This window comes from Aquarana catesbeiana, linkage group LG11, assembly GCF_042186555.1.
Source record: "Aquarana catesbeiana isolate 2022-GZ linkage group LG11, ASM4218655v1, whole genome shotgun sequence".
In the NCBI taxonomy this organism is placed as follows: Eukaryota; Metazoa; Chordata; class Amphibia; order Anura; family Ranidae; genus Aquarana; species Aquarana catesbeiana.
Window position 1 is genome coordinate 28,805,874 of NC_133334.1, and position 20,370 is coordinate 28,826,243.

Genomic DNA, 20,370 nt, shown 5'->3' on the forward strand with positions numbered 1-20,370 from the left:
GGACCGGCACCTAGTTCAGCCTCTCTGTGATTCGCTGAGAGGCTGAGCCAGCCAGTGGGCCAGAGCCAGTCCAGGCTGGGCAAAGATCCCAACCATATGGTCCGTGTCCTCCCAGAAGCCTGGACCGGCACCTGGCTCAGCCTCTCAGCGATTCGCTGAGAGGCTGAGCCAGCCCCCCTCCCTTTGCCCCTTCCACAGCCCAGCACACCAGTGAGCACTGGAGGGGAAAGCAGAGAGCTGGAGACTGACAATCACAGCTGTCTGCTCAGAGCGGAGGGGGAGAACTTGAGCGATCAGTGATGTTTGATCACTCAGTTTTCACTGCAGAGCCAGCGGGGGACAGATGCAGAATCGGATCGATGCTGCATCCACCTAGGTGATTTATACATATATTTTTTTTTTTTTTTTTAATTCCGAACTTCTCTTTCTAAAGGATAAGTTCAACTTTTAGAAAAAAATAATGAATGCACATTTTTTTGCAGGTAAAAAGATGTGCATTTATTATTATTTTTAATTTTTTTTATTTTTTTGGAGCCTGTAAAGCAGGGATATGCAATTAGCGGACCTCCAGCTGTTGCAGAACTAAAAGTCCCATGAGGCATAGCAAGACTCTGACAGCCACAAGCATGACACCCAGAGGCAAAGGCATGATGGGACTTGTAGTTTTGCAACAGCTGATTGCATATCCCTGCTGTAAAGCATTGCTAATCGCCAGTGCCCCACAGGTCTGTCAGTGTATCTGTATACATCCTGTACGGGCAAGCAGATGCAATCTGACAGGAAGAATCAATGAACTACCACAGCACCATTTTAGTTCCTTGAGAACTACAAGCCGACAACCGCAAAGGATGTCTGGACTTGTAGTTCATTCATACACACAGCTGTGTGAAGGAATGACGAGGCCGTGTGGGCGGAGCCCTGCACGGCTGCGCTGATTTTAAAAAGTGACAGCTAGTACAGGAAACTTCTCCCCGTACTGCTGCCACAGGGAGGGGCATAGGGCAGCGGCTTCAGCACTGGGAACATGTTATACGTTGTTGCCCCGCCCCCCCTTAAAAACAGGTGAAACGCGTAACCTGTTCCCAAAGGTGAACTATCCTTTATTAGCGCTTTCAGCAATAATGTGTGCCTTATGCAGTGCCGTTCGATCTTATGCTCCTTTTTGGGCATGGACTAATGTTAATGGCTCACTGCTCCCTGTAAAACACTTACAATAGGAGTCAATGTGAATAACGGCTAATAAAATGCTGTAAAATACCGCATGCGGTAACAATTGTGCAAATGTCCATTTCACTAAGAATTTTAAGTTAAATACCGAATGCGGTATTTGTTCGATTTAGCGGTAATTATTTACCGCTCTTTATTTGTGGCGGCCGGCTTCCCGTCCCGCTCCTTAGCAACCAGCTATTTTTCAAAAAACAGCGAGGGGGTCCCCCTACCCCCCCCCCAGGCTTGGTTTTTGACAAATACCGCGTGTGATACAGCCAGCTAAACCCTGGTGGTAATTATCGCATGCTTTTTTACACTCTGGTTTGTAAATTGGGCTTAAGAGCTTTTTATGCAAAATTTACCAGCACTTTTTTTGTGAATTGGACTTAATTTCCCACATGCGATAATGTATGCAAATGAGTAATGTAAAACCCTTATCGCATGCGGTAAAGCTTTGTGAATTGACCCGGATGAAATATACCCTTTTTCCCCAAAAATAAGCCCTACCCTGAAAATAAGACTTAGCGTGAGTTTCTGTAATGGCTGCAATATAAGCCCTACCCCGAGAATAAGCCCTAGTTCAAGTCCTGTAATCCGTTCTGTAAAAAGATTATATAATGTGCAGTGCGTCTCCTTGTGGAAAATACCTTAATTACAGCACCGCTGGGCGCTCACGTGACCCCCTGGAGCTCTTCTCCTCCCGGGTGACGTCAGCAGCCCCTCCTTCTGCATCGCTCGGATTGGGCTGACGTCAGCGGGGATCTCGGCCTCTCCCTCTGCAGTGTTCAGAGCGGGGAAAAAGAGCTCCGGTGGGTCACGTGAGCGCCCAGCGATGCTGCAAATAGGGTATTTTCCACAATAAAATTACACAAGGCGACACACTGCACATTTATGTAATCTTTTTACAGAACTCATTACATGAGTTTACAAGGAAGGTTTATTTTTGGAATTACAGAATTTCACAATGCTGACTCCTGAGCTGACGGGGGGGAAACTTTTTTGTACATACAGTAAATAACTAAGATATCCCCTGAAAATAAGCCCTAGTGTGTTTTTTTTTTTTTTTTTTTTTTTTTTTTTTTTTTTTTTTTTTTTTGTAGCCAAAATTTAATATAAGACCCGGTCTTATTTTCGGGGAAACACGGTATATCGGCACTAAAACCACCTACATTTCTGTGCGGTGTTCAGCAGAAGGTAAGCATGCTGTCCTAAAGGGGGCTCATAGCTAACAAACACCAGGCCCTCTTGCACACTCTGCTGCTTACCTGTCCAGCAGGGGGAGCTGCTTGAGGCCATCGCAGCCTAGGCATCAGTCAGGTGATCTCCACTAAAGGGGAGGGGCTACATATTAGATGCTGATTCGGCCTGAAGGGTTAGTCCCTTAGGCTCTTGTTACTACAAAGGTATTTTTTGCTTTGGTTCCAAGCTTATGTGCCTCCATTGAAAATAATAATAAAAATATATATATATATATATATAAATTATACACTCAAGTATAAGCCGAGTTTTTCAGCCCATTTTTTAGGGCGTACAGCAGCCGTACCTTTGATTACTAAAACAGCGGGTGTCTCCTTCAGTGTTATGCAGTCGGTTTGGCGGCTGTCCTCGTAACAAAGCCCCGCCTCCTCCTCGCCTGATAGAAGAACACTGATACAATGCTGGGAAACTGTAAGGGCTCCTTCACATGGACGTGTCCGTGTAGGGAGCCCGCTCTGCTCAGCGGGGGATCGCTCCGCCGATCCCCGCTGAGCAGGCAGATGACAGGTCTGTCTCTGCACACTGTGCAGCGACGGACCTGTCAGAGCGCCGCTCTGCCCTATGGGGGGATCGGATGATGACGGACCGTAGAGTCCGTCGTCACCCGATCCGATCCGAAAACGGATGGAAAAGTAGGTTTTTCCTCCGTTACACTTTTTCTGATTGGAGCGGGTCGGATGTCAGCGGACATGTCACCACTGACATCCGACGCTCCATAGAGATCTATGGAGGGTCCGTTCAGGTCCGCCTAAAAAACTGACAGGCGGACCTGAACGGACAGTTCGTGTGAAAGAGGCCTAACAGTGTTCCTCTATCACGGACAAGGAGGAGGCGGGGCTTTGTTACAGTGGACGTCCACCGAACCGGCTGCATAACACAGCGGGAGACTCCCGCTGTTTTAGTAATCAAAGGTACGGCACAGTGAGGCTGCAGATGGGCACAGTGAGGCTGCAGATGGGCACAGTGAGGCTGCAAATGGGCGCAGTGAGGCTGTAGATGCTGCATTTTCCCACTCTAGGCTTATACTCGAGTCCAATACATTTTCGCAGTTTCTTTGTGGTAAAATTAGGTACCTCGGCTTATATTCGGGTTGGCCTATACTCGAGTATATACGGTGTATGTGTATGTGTGTGTATATGTATGTGTGTGTGTGTAATAAATATATATAATAATTTTTAGGCGTGTCGACTTTGAGCAGCCTTAGCATGTTTTGTGCCCTGATTCCTATGATTTCTCTAGCACCATACTGTAAGTCACAAGCTGGTAGGTAAATAGATTCACCGCCCGCCTATCCGCGGTCTCACCAGCTTCCATCTTCATTCTTTCCCGCCATGTTTATCATTTCTTCAGCTCTTCTTTTTTTTTTTTTTTTTTTCTTTCTTTCTTTTCTTTCATAACGATGCAGGGAGTTGCTCCTGTCTTATTAACTTGCAGCCTGCATACTTCTCATCTTTTGTTCTTTGTTAAATGTGAGCTGGCATCTGTTAGGCTGCGTTAGCATTCAGTCTCGGGGAATTCAGCGCTTTCTATATTCGGCTCTGCTAAGCCGGTGCCCTGTTTGCTTGAATCAATTGGGGCTGCTATTTTTAGCAACAAAGGGGAATTGAAATAGCAATTTTCTTTCTATGTAATAGATCCCCAAGAGGAATACTGATGTAAGTTTTCTGTCATCCCTCTTATGCACACTGCCCCCCCCCCCACCTTTCTCTCCCCCCCCCCCCCCTTCTTCGCCTTCCCAAAAGAACTGATAGGAGAGGCATCTGTCACGAGTCTGCAGCAGTATTAATCTTTAATCAATCGAGTGTTTGCTCTATTCAGGTGTTTGGGAAGAAAAGGATGGGGGGGGGGGGGGTCACAAAATGGGACTTGCTTTGAATTGGCAAGTTGATCGTGCTTGAGCCGAGCTTTCAGATTTCTGTGGATGAAGGAAGAGACAGGGCAGCTAAAAATACCCCCTTTTGCTTGCAGTGTTTTTCTAGTCTATTTTTGATGTTTGATTTAGATAAGGTTGATTGGGTAGCTGCTAAAAATAACTGTTCCCAGAAAGTTGAGGACAAAGAGTGGAGGATATTTTTAACCCACGCTGCCTGCTATTGCTTCTCTAGACGGCGAGCGATCTTCTAGAAGGTGGTCTCGTCTTTGGAGGCTTGACGGACGTGCCAAATAGTTGAAACCTTTAAAGTTTTATATATAAAACAACCCATTCAGTTTAAAATAGAAATAAAAAGGCAAAACATTTGTGTATAGATATAAAAACATTCTAAATACCTGTGTTTTTTTTTTCCATCTTTAATAAAAAAAAAAAAGATCACATACTCTTTGCTCTCAGCTGCATAAGGATCTTAGAGAGTCGGGGGAGGAGAAACAGCAGGACACTGATCTTCCCAGTGAATGGCAGGAAGGGGGGTGTCAGGCTAAGTATGATCATTGGAGGAGAGCAGGCTGAGTTCCCAGCACACCTAGAGAATTGACCACGCTGTGCTCTCCTGTCTACTGTGGTCAGTTTTTAATAGGAAAGCAGAAGGACTGGCAGGAACACCAGGGATTTCACACAATGGAAGCAATACAAAGAGAACTGGAGACTTTCTCATACAAGTACGTGGTACAGCAGCCATATATCAGTAAAGTCAGAAGGTTTTTTTACTCTATATACATGCATTAAGATAAAAAGCCTTCTGTGTGTAGCAGCCTCCCCATAATACTTACCTGATCCCCATCTCTGTCTCGGCCATCCGGGACTCTCCCTCCTGATTGGATAAGACACAACAGCGGCGCCCTGGGCTCCCGCTGCTGTCAATCAAAGTCAGTTATGCCCCGTACACACGAGCGAATTTTCCGTCAGAAAAATCTTGGATGTTTTTTCTGATGGAATTCCACTCAAGCTTGGCTTGCATACACACGGTCACACAAAAGTTCGCTGACCGCCAAGAACGCGGTGACGTACGACACTATGACGAGCTGAGAAAATGAAGTTCAATGGTTCTGAGCATGCGCTGAATTGTTTCTGAGCATGCATGGGAATTTTGCGCGTCGGAATTGATACAGATGATCGGAACTTTTTCCGACCGAAAAATTGAGAACATGCTCTCAATCTTTTGCTGGCTGGAATTCGGCCAGCAAAAGTCCGATGGAGCATACACACGGTCGCATTTTCCGAACCAAAAGCTCTCATCGGTCTTTTGCTGGTCGAATTTCCGATCGTGTGTAAGCGGCATTAGTCAACCAGGAGAGAGAGGGGTCGGGGCCGAAACGAGGGTTCCGTCTCTGAATGGACACAGGGAGCTGTGACCCGGCTCGGGTGCCCCCATAGCAAGCTGCTTGCTGTGGGGGCACTCAACAGGAGGGAGGGGCCAGGAGCACTGAAGAGGGACCTGAGAAGAGAAGGATCCGGGCTGCTCTGTGCAAATCCAACTGCACAGAGGAGGTAAGTATAACATGCTTGTTGTTTAAAAAAAACAAAAAAAGTTACAATCAAATTTTAAAGTGATTTTAAACGATCACCTTGTAAAACACATTTAGTTTAAAATGGAAATAAAAAGCAAAATATTTGTGTATAGATATAAAAAAAAAATTATAAATACTTTTTTTTTTTTTTTTTTTCCTCTTTTTTTTTTTTTTTTATAAATGATCAGATTCCCTCTGTTCTCAGCTGCATAAGAGCTGGGGGAGGAGAAGCAGCAGCACACTGAGCTTCCCAGTGAATGGCTGTGCAGCGGGGAGCGTGTCAGGACAAGTCTGATCATTGGAGGAGAGCACACTGCGTTCCCAGCATGGCTAGAGAACTGACCACATTGTGCTCTCCTGCTTAGTGTGGTCAGTTTTTAATAGGAAAGCAGAGGGACTGGAAGGAACACCATTTCACATAAAGGAAGCAATACAAAGGAAAACGGGAGACTTTTTCATAGAAGTACATGGCAGAGCAGGCACATATCCGGATATGAAATGTTGGGGGTAACATATTCTTTAATGTGACATGTTGAGGCCCTTGCTTTGTCATTTACATTTTTTAATAGTTGTTATAACTAAACTTAGGAAACTGTATATTTCATTAATACTTACTCTAGCCCGATCTCGATCCAGCGATGTGCACAAGAGCCAAGGCTCTCCCGGGTCTCTTCCTTCTCATTGGCTGTGATGCAGCAGCAGCTGGAGGAGCCATTGGCTCCCGCTGCTGTCAGTCACAGCCAGTGAGGCAGGAGCAGAGAGCGGGGCTGTGCTGCGCCATTACACAGAGCACGAGGGACCCAAGAAGAGGAGGATCAGGGCTGTTCTGTGCTAAACCATTACACGGAGCAGGGCCAGAGACCCGAACAATGCCGGATTCGGCCTCAATCGGGTCTCTAATCTAGTAACCTGGAAGCGATGTCATGTCTTCCGGATTACTGAAGACTTAAAGGCGCCATTTTTTTTTTTTTTTTTTTTAATGACTGTATTCAAAACGGCCAAACTTGGTGTTTTGAATGCTTTTAAGTGCAAAGGAGGGATTTGGGGTCTTATAGACCCCCAGGTCTCTCCATAAAGAGTACCTTCACTGCCTATTACTGTCACAAGGGATGTTTACATTCCTTGTGACAGCAATCATTTTTTTTTTTCAAGGACAGTGAAAAAATAAATAAGAACAAAAAAAAAAAAAATCAATTTAAAGCACCCCATCCCTCCGTGCTCACGTGCAGAAGCGAAAGCATTCGTAAGCCGCGCCCGCAAATGTAAACAGTGTTCAAACCACACATGTGAAGTATCGCTACGATCGTTAGAGCGAGAGCAATAATTCAAAAAGCACAAGACCTTCTTGGATAAATATATAAAGCTGCACTAAATTATAAAAAACAATAAAAAAATAAAGAAATTTTGTCCACAACTGATGTGACAATAAATCTTATTCATACTTTTGATGTGCATCTCCACCATCCAACACCATAGAAAGTGATCTGTGCATCAATGCCGCCTCCAAAGGCAGAAATGTCTGCTTACCAGCTCCAAATGACCTCTCACTACAGAGAGGTTGTGCGCACTTGTGGCTATAGCCCAGCCAAGGCCTTTAACGCTTCCCAGAGCTCTCCTGTCCTTAGCGAACTCCTTAACCCAGTACGAGAGTAACCTCGTTCACCAAAATATAAAAAAGCCCCACATGGTGTACAATCCTTAAAACCTTTTATTCACACATACAATAAATTGCACTTACAGCAATGTAGAAAGGAGTTTGCCTTAACGCTTGGAACGTCGGCCTGCACACATCCAAACAACCCATCCTTCCACACTCGAGGGTATTGGTGACGTCAGCGGGTCGCTCCACCCTATGCATTTCGTCATAGGGTGACGTCGTCCAGCGGCCAGGGCTAGGACCTCCTCTAACTCTTAACTGGTAACCTGTAGAAATTTTTAAAGCGTCGCCTATGGAGATTTTTAAGTACCGTAGTTTGGCGCCATTCCACGAGCGTGCGCAATTTTAAAGCATGACGTGTTGGGTATCTATTTACTCGGCGTAACATCATCTTTCATATTATAAAAAAAATTTTGGGCTAACTTACTGTTTTTTTTTAATTTTTATTTTTTTTATTATTCATGTGTATTTCTTACAAAAAAATTGCATTTAAAAGACTGCTGCGCAAATACAGTGTGACATAAAATATTGCAATGACCGCCATTTTAATCTCTAGGGTCTCTGCTAAAATCTATCTATCTATCTATCTATCTATCTATCTATCTATCTATCTATCTATCTATCTATCTATCTATCTATCTATCTATAGAGAGATATTAATGTGTTTGGGGGTTCTAAGTAATTTTCTAGCAAAAAATATGGATTTTACCATGTAAACAACAAATGTCAGAAAAAGGCTTACGCATGAAGGGGTTATTAACGTGAATTTTATTTGGATTGTTTTATTCCAGAAAAAAAAAACCCCTTTTGGGTTCTGAAATATTAGTGTGACGCTTATACTGCAAACCTTTAAGTGCACGCTGGTCCTTCGCTACCTATAGACTGCCTCCCCAGGATCAACTTACCCAAACTACAAGGCTCATACTCCGCTTTGGTGTTCAGAGCCCCCCTAACCCATTTATGCAGAAACTCTCTGTTCCTGTTCTACGTTGTCACCCTGTCACACAGGCTTCTTATGGAGTCTACAAGTGGCTGTTTTAAGACTATACACAGTCATGGACTACTGTTGTCGTCATCAGCAAATCTACATTTATGAGATATGTCGTGCAGGAATCACTGGTTTGGAAGGGTGTACATGTACTTTAGATGAGCCCATTGATATCTCTGACATGCCAGTGAATGTCTGTTAATAAGTGCTGTATATTGATGTTAATGAGCATCATCATCTCACCCTTTTCTGTTCTCTTTTCTCCGCAGTTGTAACTGGAGCTACGGATGGAATTGGAAAGGCGTACGCAGAGGAGGTGAGAATTTGGGTTTTGCTATACCCATTAAACCTGAACTCCTGTCAGATATAAACAATATCATTTAAAGTGATTGTAAAGGCTCAAGGTTTTTTTTTTTTTTTTTTTTTAACTTTCATGCATTCTATGCATAAAGGTTAAAAAAAAAAAAAAACCTTCTGTGTGCAGCTCCCCCTAAATACTTACCTGAGCCCCATCGCGATCCAGCGATGTGCATGAGAGTAGCAGCTCTCCTGGGTCTTTCCTTCCCCTCATTGACTCCTGCTACTGTCAATCACAGCCAATGATGATATAGCGGTGGGGCGGGGCCGAGCCACGCTTCACATTTGAATGGACACAGAGCAGCGGCATCTGGAGCGAGCCTGCTTAGGTGCCCCCATCAGGCCCGGACTGGCCTGCTTGCTCTGGGGGCGCTCAGCAGGTGGGGAGGTGGCAAGAGCATCGGCGGGAGACCCAAGAAGAGGAGGATCGGGGCTGCTCTGTGTAAAACCATTGAGTATGTATGACATGTTTGTTATTTAACCACTAAGCCACCGCCCACCGTCATATGACGGCTGGATGAGGCTTCTGTTATTCTGGGAGGACGTCATATGACGTCCTCGCCTTCCCGAGCCACTAGGGGGCGCGCGCGCGCGCCCACCGTGTCACTCGGGACCCGGTGCGCGTGCCCGGCGGCCGCGATGTCCGCCGGGCACCCGCGATTGCCGGGTAACACAGCAGGAGCGTGGATCTGTGCATGTAAACACAGATCCACGTCCTGTCAGAGAGGAGAGGAGACCGATGGCGTGTCCCTTGTACATAGGGACAGCGATCGGTCACCTCCCCCAGTCAGTCCCCTCCCCCCACAGTTAGAATCACCTCCTTGGGTAATACATTAACCCCTCGAGCGCCCCCTAGTGTTAACCCCTTCCCTGCCAGTCACATTTACACAGTAATCAATGCAATTTTATAGCATTGATTGCTGTATAAATGTGAATGGTCCCAAAAATGTGTCAAAAGTGTCCGATGTGTCCGCCGCAATATCGCAGTCACAATAAAAATTGCAGATCGCCGCCATTACTAGTAAAAAATAAATAAATAATAAAAATGCTATAAATCTATCCCGTATTTTGTAGACGCTATAACTTTTGCGCAAACCAATCAATATACGCTTATCGCAATTTTTTTTTACCAAAAATATGTAGAAGAATACGTATCGGCCTAAACTGAGGAAAAAATTTGTTAAAAAAAAAAAAAAAATTGGATATTTATTATAGCAAAAAGTAAAAAATATTGTGTTTTTTCAAAATTGTCCCTCTTCTTTTGTTTATAGCGCAAGAAATAAAAACCGCAGAGGTGATCAAATACCACCAAAAGAAAGCTCTATTTGTGGGGAAAAAATGATAAAAATTTAATTAAGGTGCAGTGTAACACGACCGCGCAATTGTCATTCAAAGTGCGACAGCGCTGAAAACTGAAAAATGGCTTGGGCAGGAAGGGGGTGTACGTGCCCTGTATTGAGGTGGTTAAAAAAGAAAAAAAATCAGCTTTTAATATCCCTTTAATACAGTGATATACTCATTTAAAATATTTTACAAAGAAGTAGTATACATACCCAAATCCATCCTGATATCCTCTCCTCTCATCCCCTGCACATGTACATGAGCACTATGCATGACACACATCCCATAGTCCATCTTGGCCATGAGCAAAAGAGGGTGGCTATGTTCCAACATACAGTGGCACCATGCAGAACAAATGTAGCCACCCTCTAAGAGGAAAGCTGATCACAGTAAAAAAAAAAAAAACATTTGAAGATTTGGAAGAGGCTGGGAGAAACGGAAGGAACTTTTTTGAGAAAAGAATAAATGCTTGAATAGATAATTTTTTAATTCATTTTCTTTTTTTTTTATTTAACCTTTTCAGCTACAGAAGGTTTACCCCCCCCCCCATGACCAGGCCATTTTTTGCAATATGGCACTGCGTTACTTTAACTGACAATTGCGTGGTCGTGCGACTCTGTGCACAAATAAAATTGATGTTTTATTTTTTTTTCCTATAGAGCTTTTCTTTTGGTGATATTTGCGCTATAAACAAAAAAAGACCATCAATTTAAAAAAAAAAAAACTATATTTTTTACTTTATGCTATAAAACATTTCCAATAAAAAAATGTAAAAAATCGAATTTATTCATCAATTTAGGCCAATATGTCTTCTGCTTCTAACTAGAACAAATACCGCATTCCAAATTCTTAGTGGATTGAACACTTGCACAATTGTTACCGCATGCAGTATTTTACTGCGTATTATTACCTGTTATTTAACCCTTAGTGAATTGACCCCCAATATCACCAATTCTTGTTTCCACAACATCTCAGTTTTCAAAATCCAATTGTCACAGGGACAGAAAGTGAGGAGCACAGACAGCAGACAGCAAAACAAACCTTACAGGGCTGTTAACCCTTTCTTATTCTATCCAAAAAAGTTAAATAATTTTTTGAACTGGAGTTGCACTTAAAAAATGTACCTGTTCCAACTTACAAATTCAACTTCAAGTATAACTAAAGGCAAAACTTTTTGTTTAGTTTTGGATGGAGTGGAGAGGGATTAGAACCCCTGTCAGTTTTTATTGCTGTCTGTGCCCCCTCTCTATTTCTTGTCTGTTTTTTTTTTTTTTACTTTTTTTTTTTTTTTTTATGGTAAGTGAAAGTAAAAGAAAATCCCACATTTTGAGTTGTACCTAGAAAAGCAATAGAGAGGAAATCTTCCAATGGGGACACTAGTTCTGGTGACCTGGGGGTCCCCAAGGGATTCCCTTAATTTGTAGGGATTTCCTCTCGCTTCCTGTTTGGCTATGGGACAGGAAGTGAAGGGAAATCTCTGCAATGGGAAACAGATGGCCCTTGCTCTATCCAAAATGGGAAGAAAAAAAAAAATCTGACGGGTTATAACCCTCCCATACGTTAACCCAAATTAAAAAAAAAAAGTTCTGCCTATATTTCTACTTTTAAAGTGGTTGTAAAGTCACCTTTTGTGCTGCAGCCCCCCTCCCCGCCCTTTTTCTTACATGAGCCCGATCCAATCCAGCGATGTGCACGAGCCCAGCCGCTGTCTCTCTCCTCATTGGACAGATGGATAGCAGCAGGAGCCATTGGCTCCCCCTGCTGTCAATCTAATCCTGTGATGCAGGGGGATGGGGCAGGGTCGTGCTGTCTGTGTCAATGGACGCAGCAGCAGGACTTGGGAGCGAGCCCGCACAGGTACCTCAATGGAAAGCGACTTTCCATGGGGGTACTTGATGAAAGGCAGGAACCAGGAGTGGCAACGGGGCACCCCAGAAGAAGAGGATCGGGCCCGCTCTGTGCAAAACCCTCAACACAGAGCAGGTAAATATAACATGTTTGTTATTTTTATAACAAAAAACAAAAAAATGAACCTTTACAATTACTTTAAGAACAAACTTACAGAACCGATCTTGTTTGGGGACTGCCTGTATTTTTATGAAGATTATTGGACGTGTGTGGGCTTCTACGTTCTCCCCAATAATGGCAAGAATTGCATCAAAGAGGAGGGCTGAAGGGCTAAAAATGCTTATTGCAATGCACCTTCCGTTCTTATTACATTGATGTTCCATACTCCCTTCCATGATTACTTCGGTTTGTGGATTTTTTGTTTTTTGTACTAAATTATTGTTGTTTTTCTGCAGCTGGCGAGGCGTGGAATGTCCATCGTCCTTATCAGTAGATCGCAGGATAAGCTCGATGAGGTGGCCAAAAACATCCGTGAGTCTGGTTACCCATTTTATTTTTTATGATTCCAGCTGTTATTAGTGTGCTTTTAAAAATGGAGAGGCTGGTGGCAACATGTGGACAGGCAACCGTTGGGGTATAAAAGGTGACTTAAAGGGGCTGTAAAGCCTCAGGGTTTTTCACCTTAATGCATTCTATGCTGCGCTGCAGCTGCCCCCCCCCCCCCCCGCTTTTACTTACCTGTACTCGGTCTTTCCAGCGACGGGGGATGAGCATAGCAGCTCCAGCTGGTGTCTCTGGTCCTCATTGGATAGATTGATAGCGGCTCCCACTGCTGTCAATTAAATCCAATGGGGGGCCGGATCTTGCTGTCTGTGTCAATGGACGCAGCAGCAGGACAAGGGAGCGCGCCCGTACGAATGCCCCCAGGGAAAGCGATTTTCCGTTGGGGCACTCGAAGAGGAGGAGCCAGGAGATCCGCGCAGGGACCCCAGAAGAGGAGGATCAGGGCCACTCTGTGCAAAACCCTTGCACAGAGGAGGTAAGTATAACATGTTTGTTATTTATTTTATTTTTTAAAACAAGACTTTACAACCCCTTTAAAAAAAGATGGCGGAACCTGGTGCATTTTGAGCTTCCCAAATGTCCATTAGAAGCTGTGGCAAATCAGAGTCTGACTTATTTTCTGGCTGGAAGATGTCCCTCATCAGCCCTTTCCTGCCCAGCCTTACAGTCCCTGGCCCGCCTCTTTTTTATTCATTGGTTTTCCGGTCTTTCAATCATGCAGGCTCAGCATCATGTGGGTGTTACCTAGGGTGGTCTGGATGCAAATGTAGTCTGCAGAGGAACGCCCACTTCTCCAGACCGCTATCAAGGCATTTTGATATTTGCATAACTCCTCCCAAGAGCCAGCCCACTGCTTAGGACTGAGGGCCCTCCATAGGAGTACTGCATAGGAGTGTGCTGTGATGTTTTTAGGAAGCTATGTACAGCATCCTGCCAGCCTCTCGTACCAGCCACCAGATGCACAGAGTTGAGTCTAAAATCCATTGTGTAATAAAAATGAGTTTTTGTTTAAAAATTTCATTAGCATGCATACAATGAGGGGGAAAAAAAAGTATTTGATCCCCTGCTGATTTTGTATGTTTTGCCCACTGACAAAGAAATGATCCGTTTATAATTTTAATGGTCGGTTTATTTTAACAGTGAGAGACAGAATAACAACAAAAATATCCAGAAAACCGCATTTCAAAAAGTTATAAATTGATTTGCATTTTAATGAGTGAAATAAGTATTTGACCCCTTCACAAAACATGACTTAGTACTTGGTGACAAAACCCTTGTTGGCAATCACAGAAGTCAGACATTTCTTGTAGTTGGCCACCAGGTTTGCACACATCTCAGGAGGGATTTTGTCCTCTTTGCAGATCCTCTCCAAGTCATTAAGGTTTCCAGGCTGACATTTGGTAACTCGAACCTTTAGCTCCCTCCACATATTTTCTATGGGATTAAGGTCTGGAGACTGACTAGGCCACTCCAGGACCTTAATGTGCTTTTTCTTGAGCCACTCCTTTGTTGCCTTGGCCGTGTGTTTTGGGTCATTGTCATGCTGGAAGACCCATCCACGACCCATTTTCAATGCCCTGGCTGAGGGAAGGAGGTTCTCACCCAAAATTTGACGGTACATGGCCCCGTCCATGGTCCCTTTTTGATGCGGTGAAGTTGTTCTGTCCCCTTAGCAGAAAAACACCCTCAAAGCATAATGTTTCCACCTCCATGTATGACGGTGGGGATGGTGTTCTTGGGGTCATAGGCAGCATTCCTCCTCCTCCAAACACGGCGAGTTGAGTTGATGCCAAGGAGCTTGATTTTGGTCTCATCTGCTCACAACACTTTCCCCCAGTTCTCCTCCCCAGTTCATTAGCAAACTTCAGACAGGCTGTACATGTGCTTTCCTGAGCAGGGGGTCCTTGCTGGGGCTGCAGGATTTCAGTCCTTCACAGTGTAGTGTGTTACCAATTGTTTTATTGGTGACTATGGTCCCAGCTGCCTTGAGATCATTGACAAGATTCTCCTGTGTAGTTCTGGGCTGATTCCTCACCGTTCTCATGATCATTGAAACTCCACGAGGTGAGATCTTACATGGAGCCCCAGACAAAGGGAGATTGATCGTTATTTTGTGTTTCTTCAATTTGCGAATAATCGCACCAACTGTTGTCACCCTCTCACCAAGCTGCTTGGCGACGGTCTTGTAGCCCATTCCAGCCTTGTGTAGGTCTACAATCTTCTCCCTGACATCCTTGGACAGCTCTTTGGTCTTGGCCATGGTGGAGAGATTGGAATCTGATTGATTGATTCTGTGGACAGGTGTCTTTTATACAGGTAACAAGCTGAGATTAGGAGCACTCCCTTTAAGAGAGTGCTCCTAATCTCAGCTCGTTATCTGTATAGAAGACACCTGGGAGCCAGAAATCTTGCTGATTGATAGGAGATTCAAATATTTATTTCACTCATTAAAATGCAAATCAATTTTATAACTTTTTTTGAAATGCGTTTTTCTGGATATTATTGTTGTTGTTCTGTCTCTCTCACTGTTAAAATAAAGCGACCATTAAAATTATAGACTGATCATTTCTTTGTCAGTGGGGCAAACGTACAAAATCAGCAGGGGATCAAATACTTTTTTCCCCTTTAATGTATAAGGAGGGAGGGAGGAGCCCAGGGAAGGCAAAATATGAGCAAATTCAACTTCAGCCTTAGCCTGGGTTCACATTGCCACAACTTTGAATCCGACATCCCTGCGCGACTTTATCGCGGCTTGCATACAAGTTCTTTAACAGAAGTCAATGCAAGTCGTATTGAAGTAGTGCAGGAACCTTTTTCTAAGTCGGAGCGTCTTGAGTCGCACCGATTAGAACGGTTCCATTGCAACTCTGAAGTCGCATGACAAGTCGTGGCAGTGTGAACCGGGGTTTGATGCTAAACTCTGGACTGGAAAGAAAGTTACCCTTGCAGGGGCCCAATTACAAGGGTTCACTCCTCATGTTGTCTATCTAGAACAGGGATATGCAATTAGCAGACCTCCAGCTGTTGCAAAACTACAAGTCCCATCATGCCTCTGCCTTTGGGTGTCATGCTTGTGGCTGTCAGAGTCTTGCTATGCCTCATGGGACTTGTAGTTCTGCAACAGCTGGAGGTCCGCTAATTGCAAATCCCTGATCTAGACTCAGAGGATGTTTAGTAAAGTAAATTATTAATCGTATTCCTCATACTTCCCCAGTAGATGGCGCTGCTCTTCATTCTGATGTTCCTGGGATGTGGGCGGGTCCTCTCGCATCGCCAGGTACAGTGCAGGTCCTGCATCGAATGCGATCATCCTGTAGAGCTGCAACCTGTCGGGCAGTAAAGAGGAGCAGCTGTCCCCTAGAAAACACAAGTGGTGCAAAATGGGGCCCCACAGCAAGACCCCTTTCACACTGGGGCGTTTTTCAGGCGCTTTAGCGTTAAAAAAAGCGCATGAAAGAAGCCTCAGCTGCAATCCTAATGTGAAAGCCCGAGTGCTTTCACACTGGGGCGCTGCGCTGGCAGGGCAACAAAAAAAAAAAAGTCCTGCAAGCAGCTTCTTTGCAGCGCTTTCGTGTTTTTGCCACCGGGCTGGGTGCGCCGATGGCCCGAGCCCTTTCACACTGCCAGCGCCCGAAAAACGCCTGAAAAATGCCCCAGTGTGAAAGGGGTCTTAAGTGGCGCTTTACCAGCGTTTTTCAGGCGCTGGCAGTATGAAAGGGCTTGGGCTTTCACATTGGGATTGGAGATGAGGCTTCTTTTAGGCGCTTTACGTGCGCCTGAAAAATGCCCCAGTGTGAAAGGGGTCTAAGGGTAACTTTTTTCTGAGTTCAGTTTTGAATCGATCAATGAAAGTGTTGGCACCAGAACACTGTACACCAATTAATCAGTGCAGAAAAAAATGACTGTAAAATATTTGCACCACAAACAACTGTTACAAAACACGCATTCCCTGGGTACCGATGTCCAGCTTGGGGACCCCCAATCCACATATAATTGACTTTTATTTGTGAGTTTTCACCTCTTATATCATTGTGATTGTAAGTCACGTGAAAGTAATGGAGGGGCGAGGAGAGGAAAGCCTTTCCATGGGATGAGCAGTAATGCCGGTCCCCCCCCCCCCTCCCCCCGGCTCTCCCGTGTTTCTGTGGGTGGATGAGAAATGGCAGGACTGCTTTTTGGAACCTCTTGCAGGATTCTCACTCTGCGCTGGCTCGGTAAGTCTGCAGTAGCCGGTACTGACCAATATCCTCTCAGCTAGCCTCTTCCAGGATCCCAGATGCTTCTCTGTGGTTGGCCCTGAGTCATATCGAGAGTAGATCACGCACTCGTGTGTATCTCAAAAGACCGAGCAATGTTGTCATTTCCTCATACTTCTCAATATTCTCTTATCATGTCAGGCATGAATGTTTACATCTATATTTGTGTAATGACAGTGGACTAAAAAGCTGACATTTTAATCTGGTTATATTTTGCCTTCCCTGGCTCCTGTCCTTCCTCAACATGCTAATGAAGGCCGGGTTCACACCTCCCGACGCATGCGGCTCGCAGCAGGGGTATGGTGTGTCCCCGTTCTCCGTTTCGGGGGTGAATCGGGGCAGAATTTTTGCCTGAAACAGAGCCAAAGACGCACAGCGTACCGCTCCGGAGCCGCAATGGAGATATGTGAACCGGCCGGTCACACTCTCCTATCATGCGAATTGGATGTGGAGAAATCCACATCCAATTCACATAGGTGTGAACCCAGCCTAAATCTTTAAGCACTTGCTGACCGCTGCACGCCGATTTATGTCGGCACAATGGCAGCGGCGGGCAAATGGGCGTACCTGTACGTCCCAATTTAATTGGCGGGGCTAGCGGGCACGCCCGCAGCGCACAGCGTGACCGTGCTCGCGGGTCCCGTGGAATCTATGTCCGCCGGTGTCCCGCAATCGTGTCACGGAGAGGCAGAACGGGGAGATGCCTATGTAAACGAGGCATTTCCCCGTTCTGCCTAGTGACATGACAGAGATCACTGCTTCCTGTCATCGGGAGCAGTGATCGCTGTCAAGTCAGTGGTAGCCTATCCCTCCTCATAATTATAATCACTTCCTAGGACACACTTAACCCCTTGATCTCCCACTAGTGTTTAACCCCTTCCCTGCCAGTGTCATTTACACAGTAATCAGTGCATTTTTATAGCACTGATCGCTGTATAAATGACAATGGTCCCAAAATAGTGTCAACATTGTCCGATGTGTCCGCCATAATGTTGCAGTCACGATAAGAATCGCAGATCCCTGCCATTACTAATAAAAAAATAATAATAAAAATGCCATAAATCTTTTCCCTATTTTGTAGACGCTATAACTTTTGCAGAAACCAATCAATATACGCTTATTGCGATCTTTTTTTTTTTTTTTACCAAAAATATGTAGAAGAATACATATCGCCCTAAACTGAGGAAAAAGATTGTTTTTTTTAATATTTTTTTTGGTGATGTTTATTATAGCAAAAAGTAAAAAAATATTGCTTTTTTTTCAAAATTGTCGCTCTTCTTTTTTTTGTTTATAACGCAAAAAATAAAAACCGCAGAGGTGATCAAATACCATCAAAGGAAAGCTCTGTTTGTGGGGAAAAAAGGATGTCAATTTTGTTTGGGTACAACGTCGCACAACCGCGTCAGTTAAAGCGACGCAGTGCCGAATCGCAAAAAGTGCTCTGGTCAGAAAAGGGGTAAAATCTTCCGGGTCTGAAGGGGTTAACTAAAACCTTTCTGTTTTCATTACATACCAAATTTTAGATCCAGTGATGTCATCACTGGTTCTCTGGGCTCCTCTATGCAGTTCAGGCAGATCATGCCTGGTGTAAGGAAAGGGATGGTCGGCACTCGGGATGACATTTTAAAATGGTAATTCTTTAATACATGTAAAAGACTGTAAAACAGCCTACGCGTTTCGGACGTTAGTCCTTAGCCATGACTAACGTCCGAAACATGTTGGCTGTTTTACAACTTTGTACATGTATTTAATAAAGAAATACCATTTTGGATGTCATCCTGAGTGCCGGTCATCTCTTTCCTTATTCTGGTACATGTAAAAGGCTGTAAAACAGCCTACGCGTTTCGGACGTTAGTCCTTAGCCATAACTAACATCCGAAACATGTTGGCTGTTTTACAACTTTGTACATGTATTTAATAAAGAAATACCATTTTGGATGTCATCCTGAGTGCCGGTCATCTCTTTCCTTATTCTGGTACGTTGGAGATGTCGGCAGCCTCGAGGTCTGAGCACTGGGCGGAGCTTCTATGTGGGAAGGTTGCAGCGCCTATACATCAGTTTTCCTTAGATCACGCCTTGTGGGAGGGGCTGACAAGATGCTGCACATGGCTTCCTGGAAAACACCTCAGTACTCCTCTCCGGAGCTCTCAGCCCCAATGCAAGCAGCGGATTGGCTTTTGAGAAGGAGTTATGTAAATATCAAAATGCCTTTTGAGTTGATGTCAGTCTAGAGGAGTTGGGTGATCCTAGGCCGGTATGCGTTTTTCATGCAGACCATCCTAAGTAACACCCACATGTGATGCTGAGCCTCCATGATGGAGAGAATTGAAACGCAGAGATTTAAAGGGGCAGACCAGGGACAGTAGGGCTTGGGAGCTTAGGGCTAGAGGACGCTGGGTGTTCTGCAGTGAACAAGTGAGGCGGGCGCTTTTTAGAGTTGCAGCAGCTTCTAATGCATATTGTGAGAAGCACACAGTGTGCAGTAAAACCTGTAATAAGCAATTTCAGTACAGGAGAGGAGCCGGTACAACTGCGCGAGACGAAAGGTCAGGCTGGGGTTCAGATTTAAAGTGGAACTAAATCGCTATACAAATGCCCCCCCCCCCACACACACACACACACACACACACACACACACACACACACACACACACACACACACACTTTTCACATATTTATTTGTAAAAAATTGTGAAAACCATTTATCATTTTCCTTCCACTTCACAATTATGTGCCACTTTGTGTTGGTCTATCACATAAAATTCCAATAAAATACATTTACGTTTTTGGATGTAACCTGACAAAATGTGGAAAATTTCAAGGGGTATGAGTAATTTTTCAAGGCACTGTATGACTGAAGGCAAAAGGGGATCCACCCTGGTACTAGCCGGGTGTACCTAAAATAAAGTGTCCGGTGAGTGTACGTAATCCAGCACAGGAAGGTCGCACTGTAGCAGTAAAGCTACAGGAGGCCGTCCAGAACTGGTTAGTGTCTGTTAGGAATGTGAACACATTATGGACTTATGGACTGTACTTACCTGTGCAGCCTAGTGCTTTGAAAACTTGTAAACCCAATCTCTACAATCTCCGATAATCATTACGTGTGAGGATATTTTTGAAAGGAATTTTCCATCTACACCTTTTAATTAAAATAATACTTGGTGGTCCTTTCATGAAGACCTTTGTTTAGGTGCCTATATAGTTATGGGGTGACAATTCTCTGTACTGGTCTTCCAATTGTTCTTTTATTTATGTCGCAGCACACAAAGTGCTCGAGGGAAGCAGCCTCCGAAAGAGGAAGGGCCTCAATCCCTGAAGCTCCCCGGGGTGCAAGGCTCCTGACAGGGGCAAGGCACTGTGGACCACCTAGGTCCTCATGACCAGTGACCACCTCATGGCCAGGTGGTCACTGCTTCTATATAGACCTGTCGAAGATTGTCCTCCAAGT

General features: G+C 44.6%; 1 protein-coding gene across 1 annotated transcript in view; it reads left to right on the forward strand.

The window, feature by feature from the left end:
* The window catches only part of HSD17B12 (hydroxysteroid 17-beta dehydrogenase 12), a 100,878-nt gene that overhangs the window by 6,245 nt on the left and 74,263 nt on the right, over positions 1-20,370 (forward strand). The window contains exons 2-3 of the mRNA XM_073604130.1: positions 8,825-8,871; positions 12,557-12,632. Coding sequence (XP_073460231.1) covers positions 12,572-12,632 — 61 coding nt within the window. The 5' untranslated portion in view covers positions 8,825-8,871; positions 12,557-12,571. The remainder of the gene's footprint in view (positions 1-8,824; positions 8,872-12,556; positions 12,633-20,370) is intronic.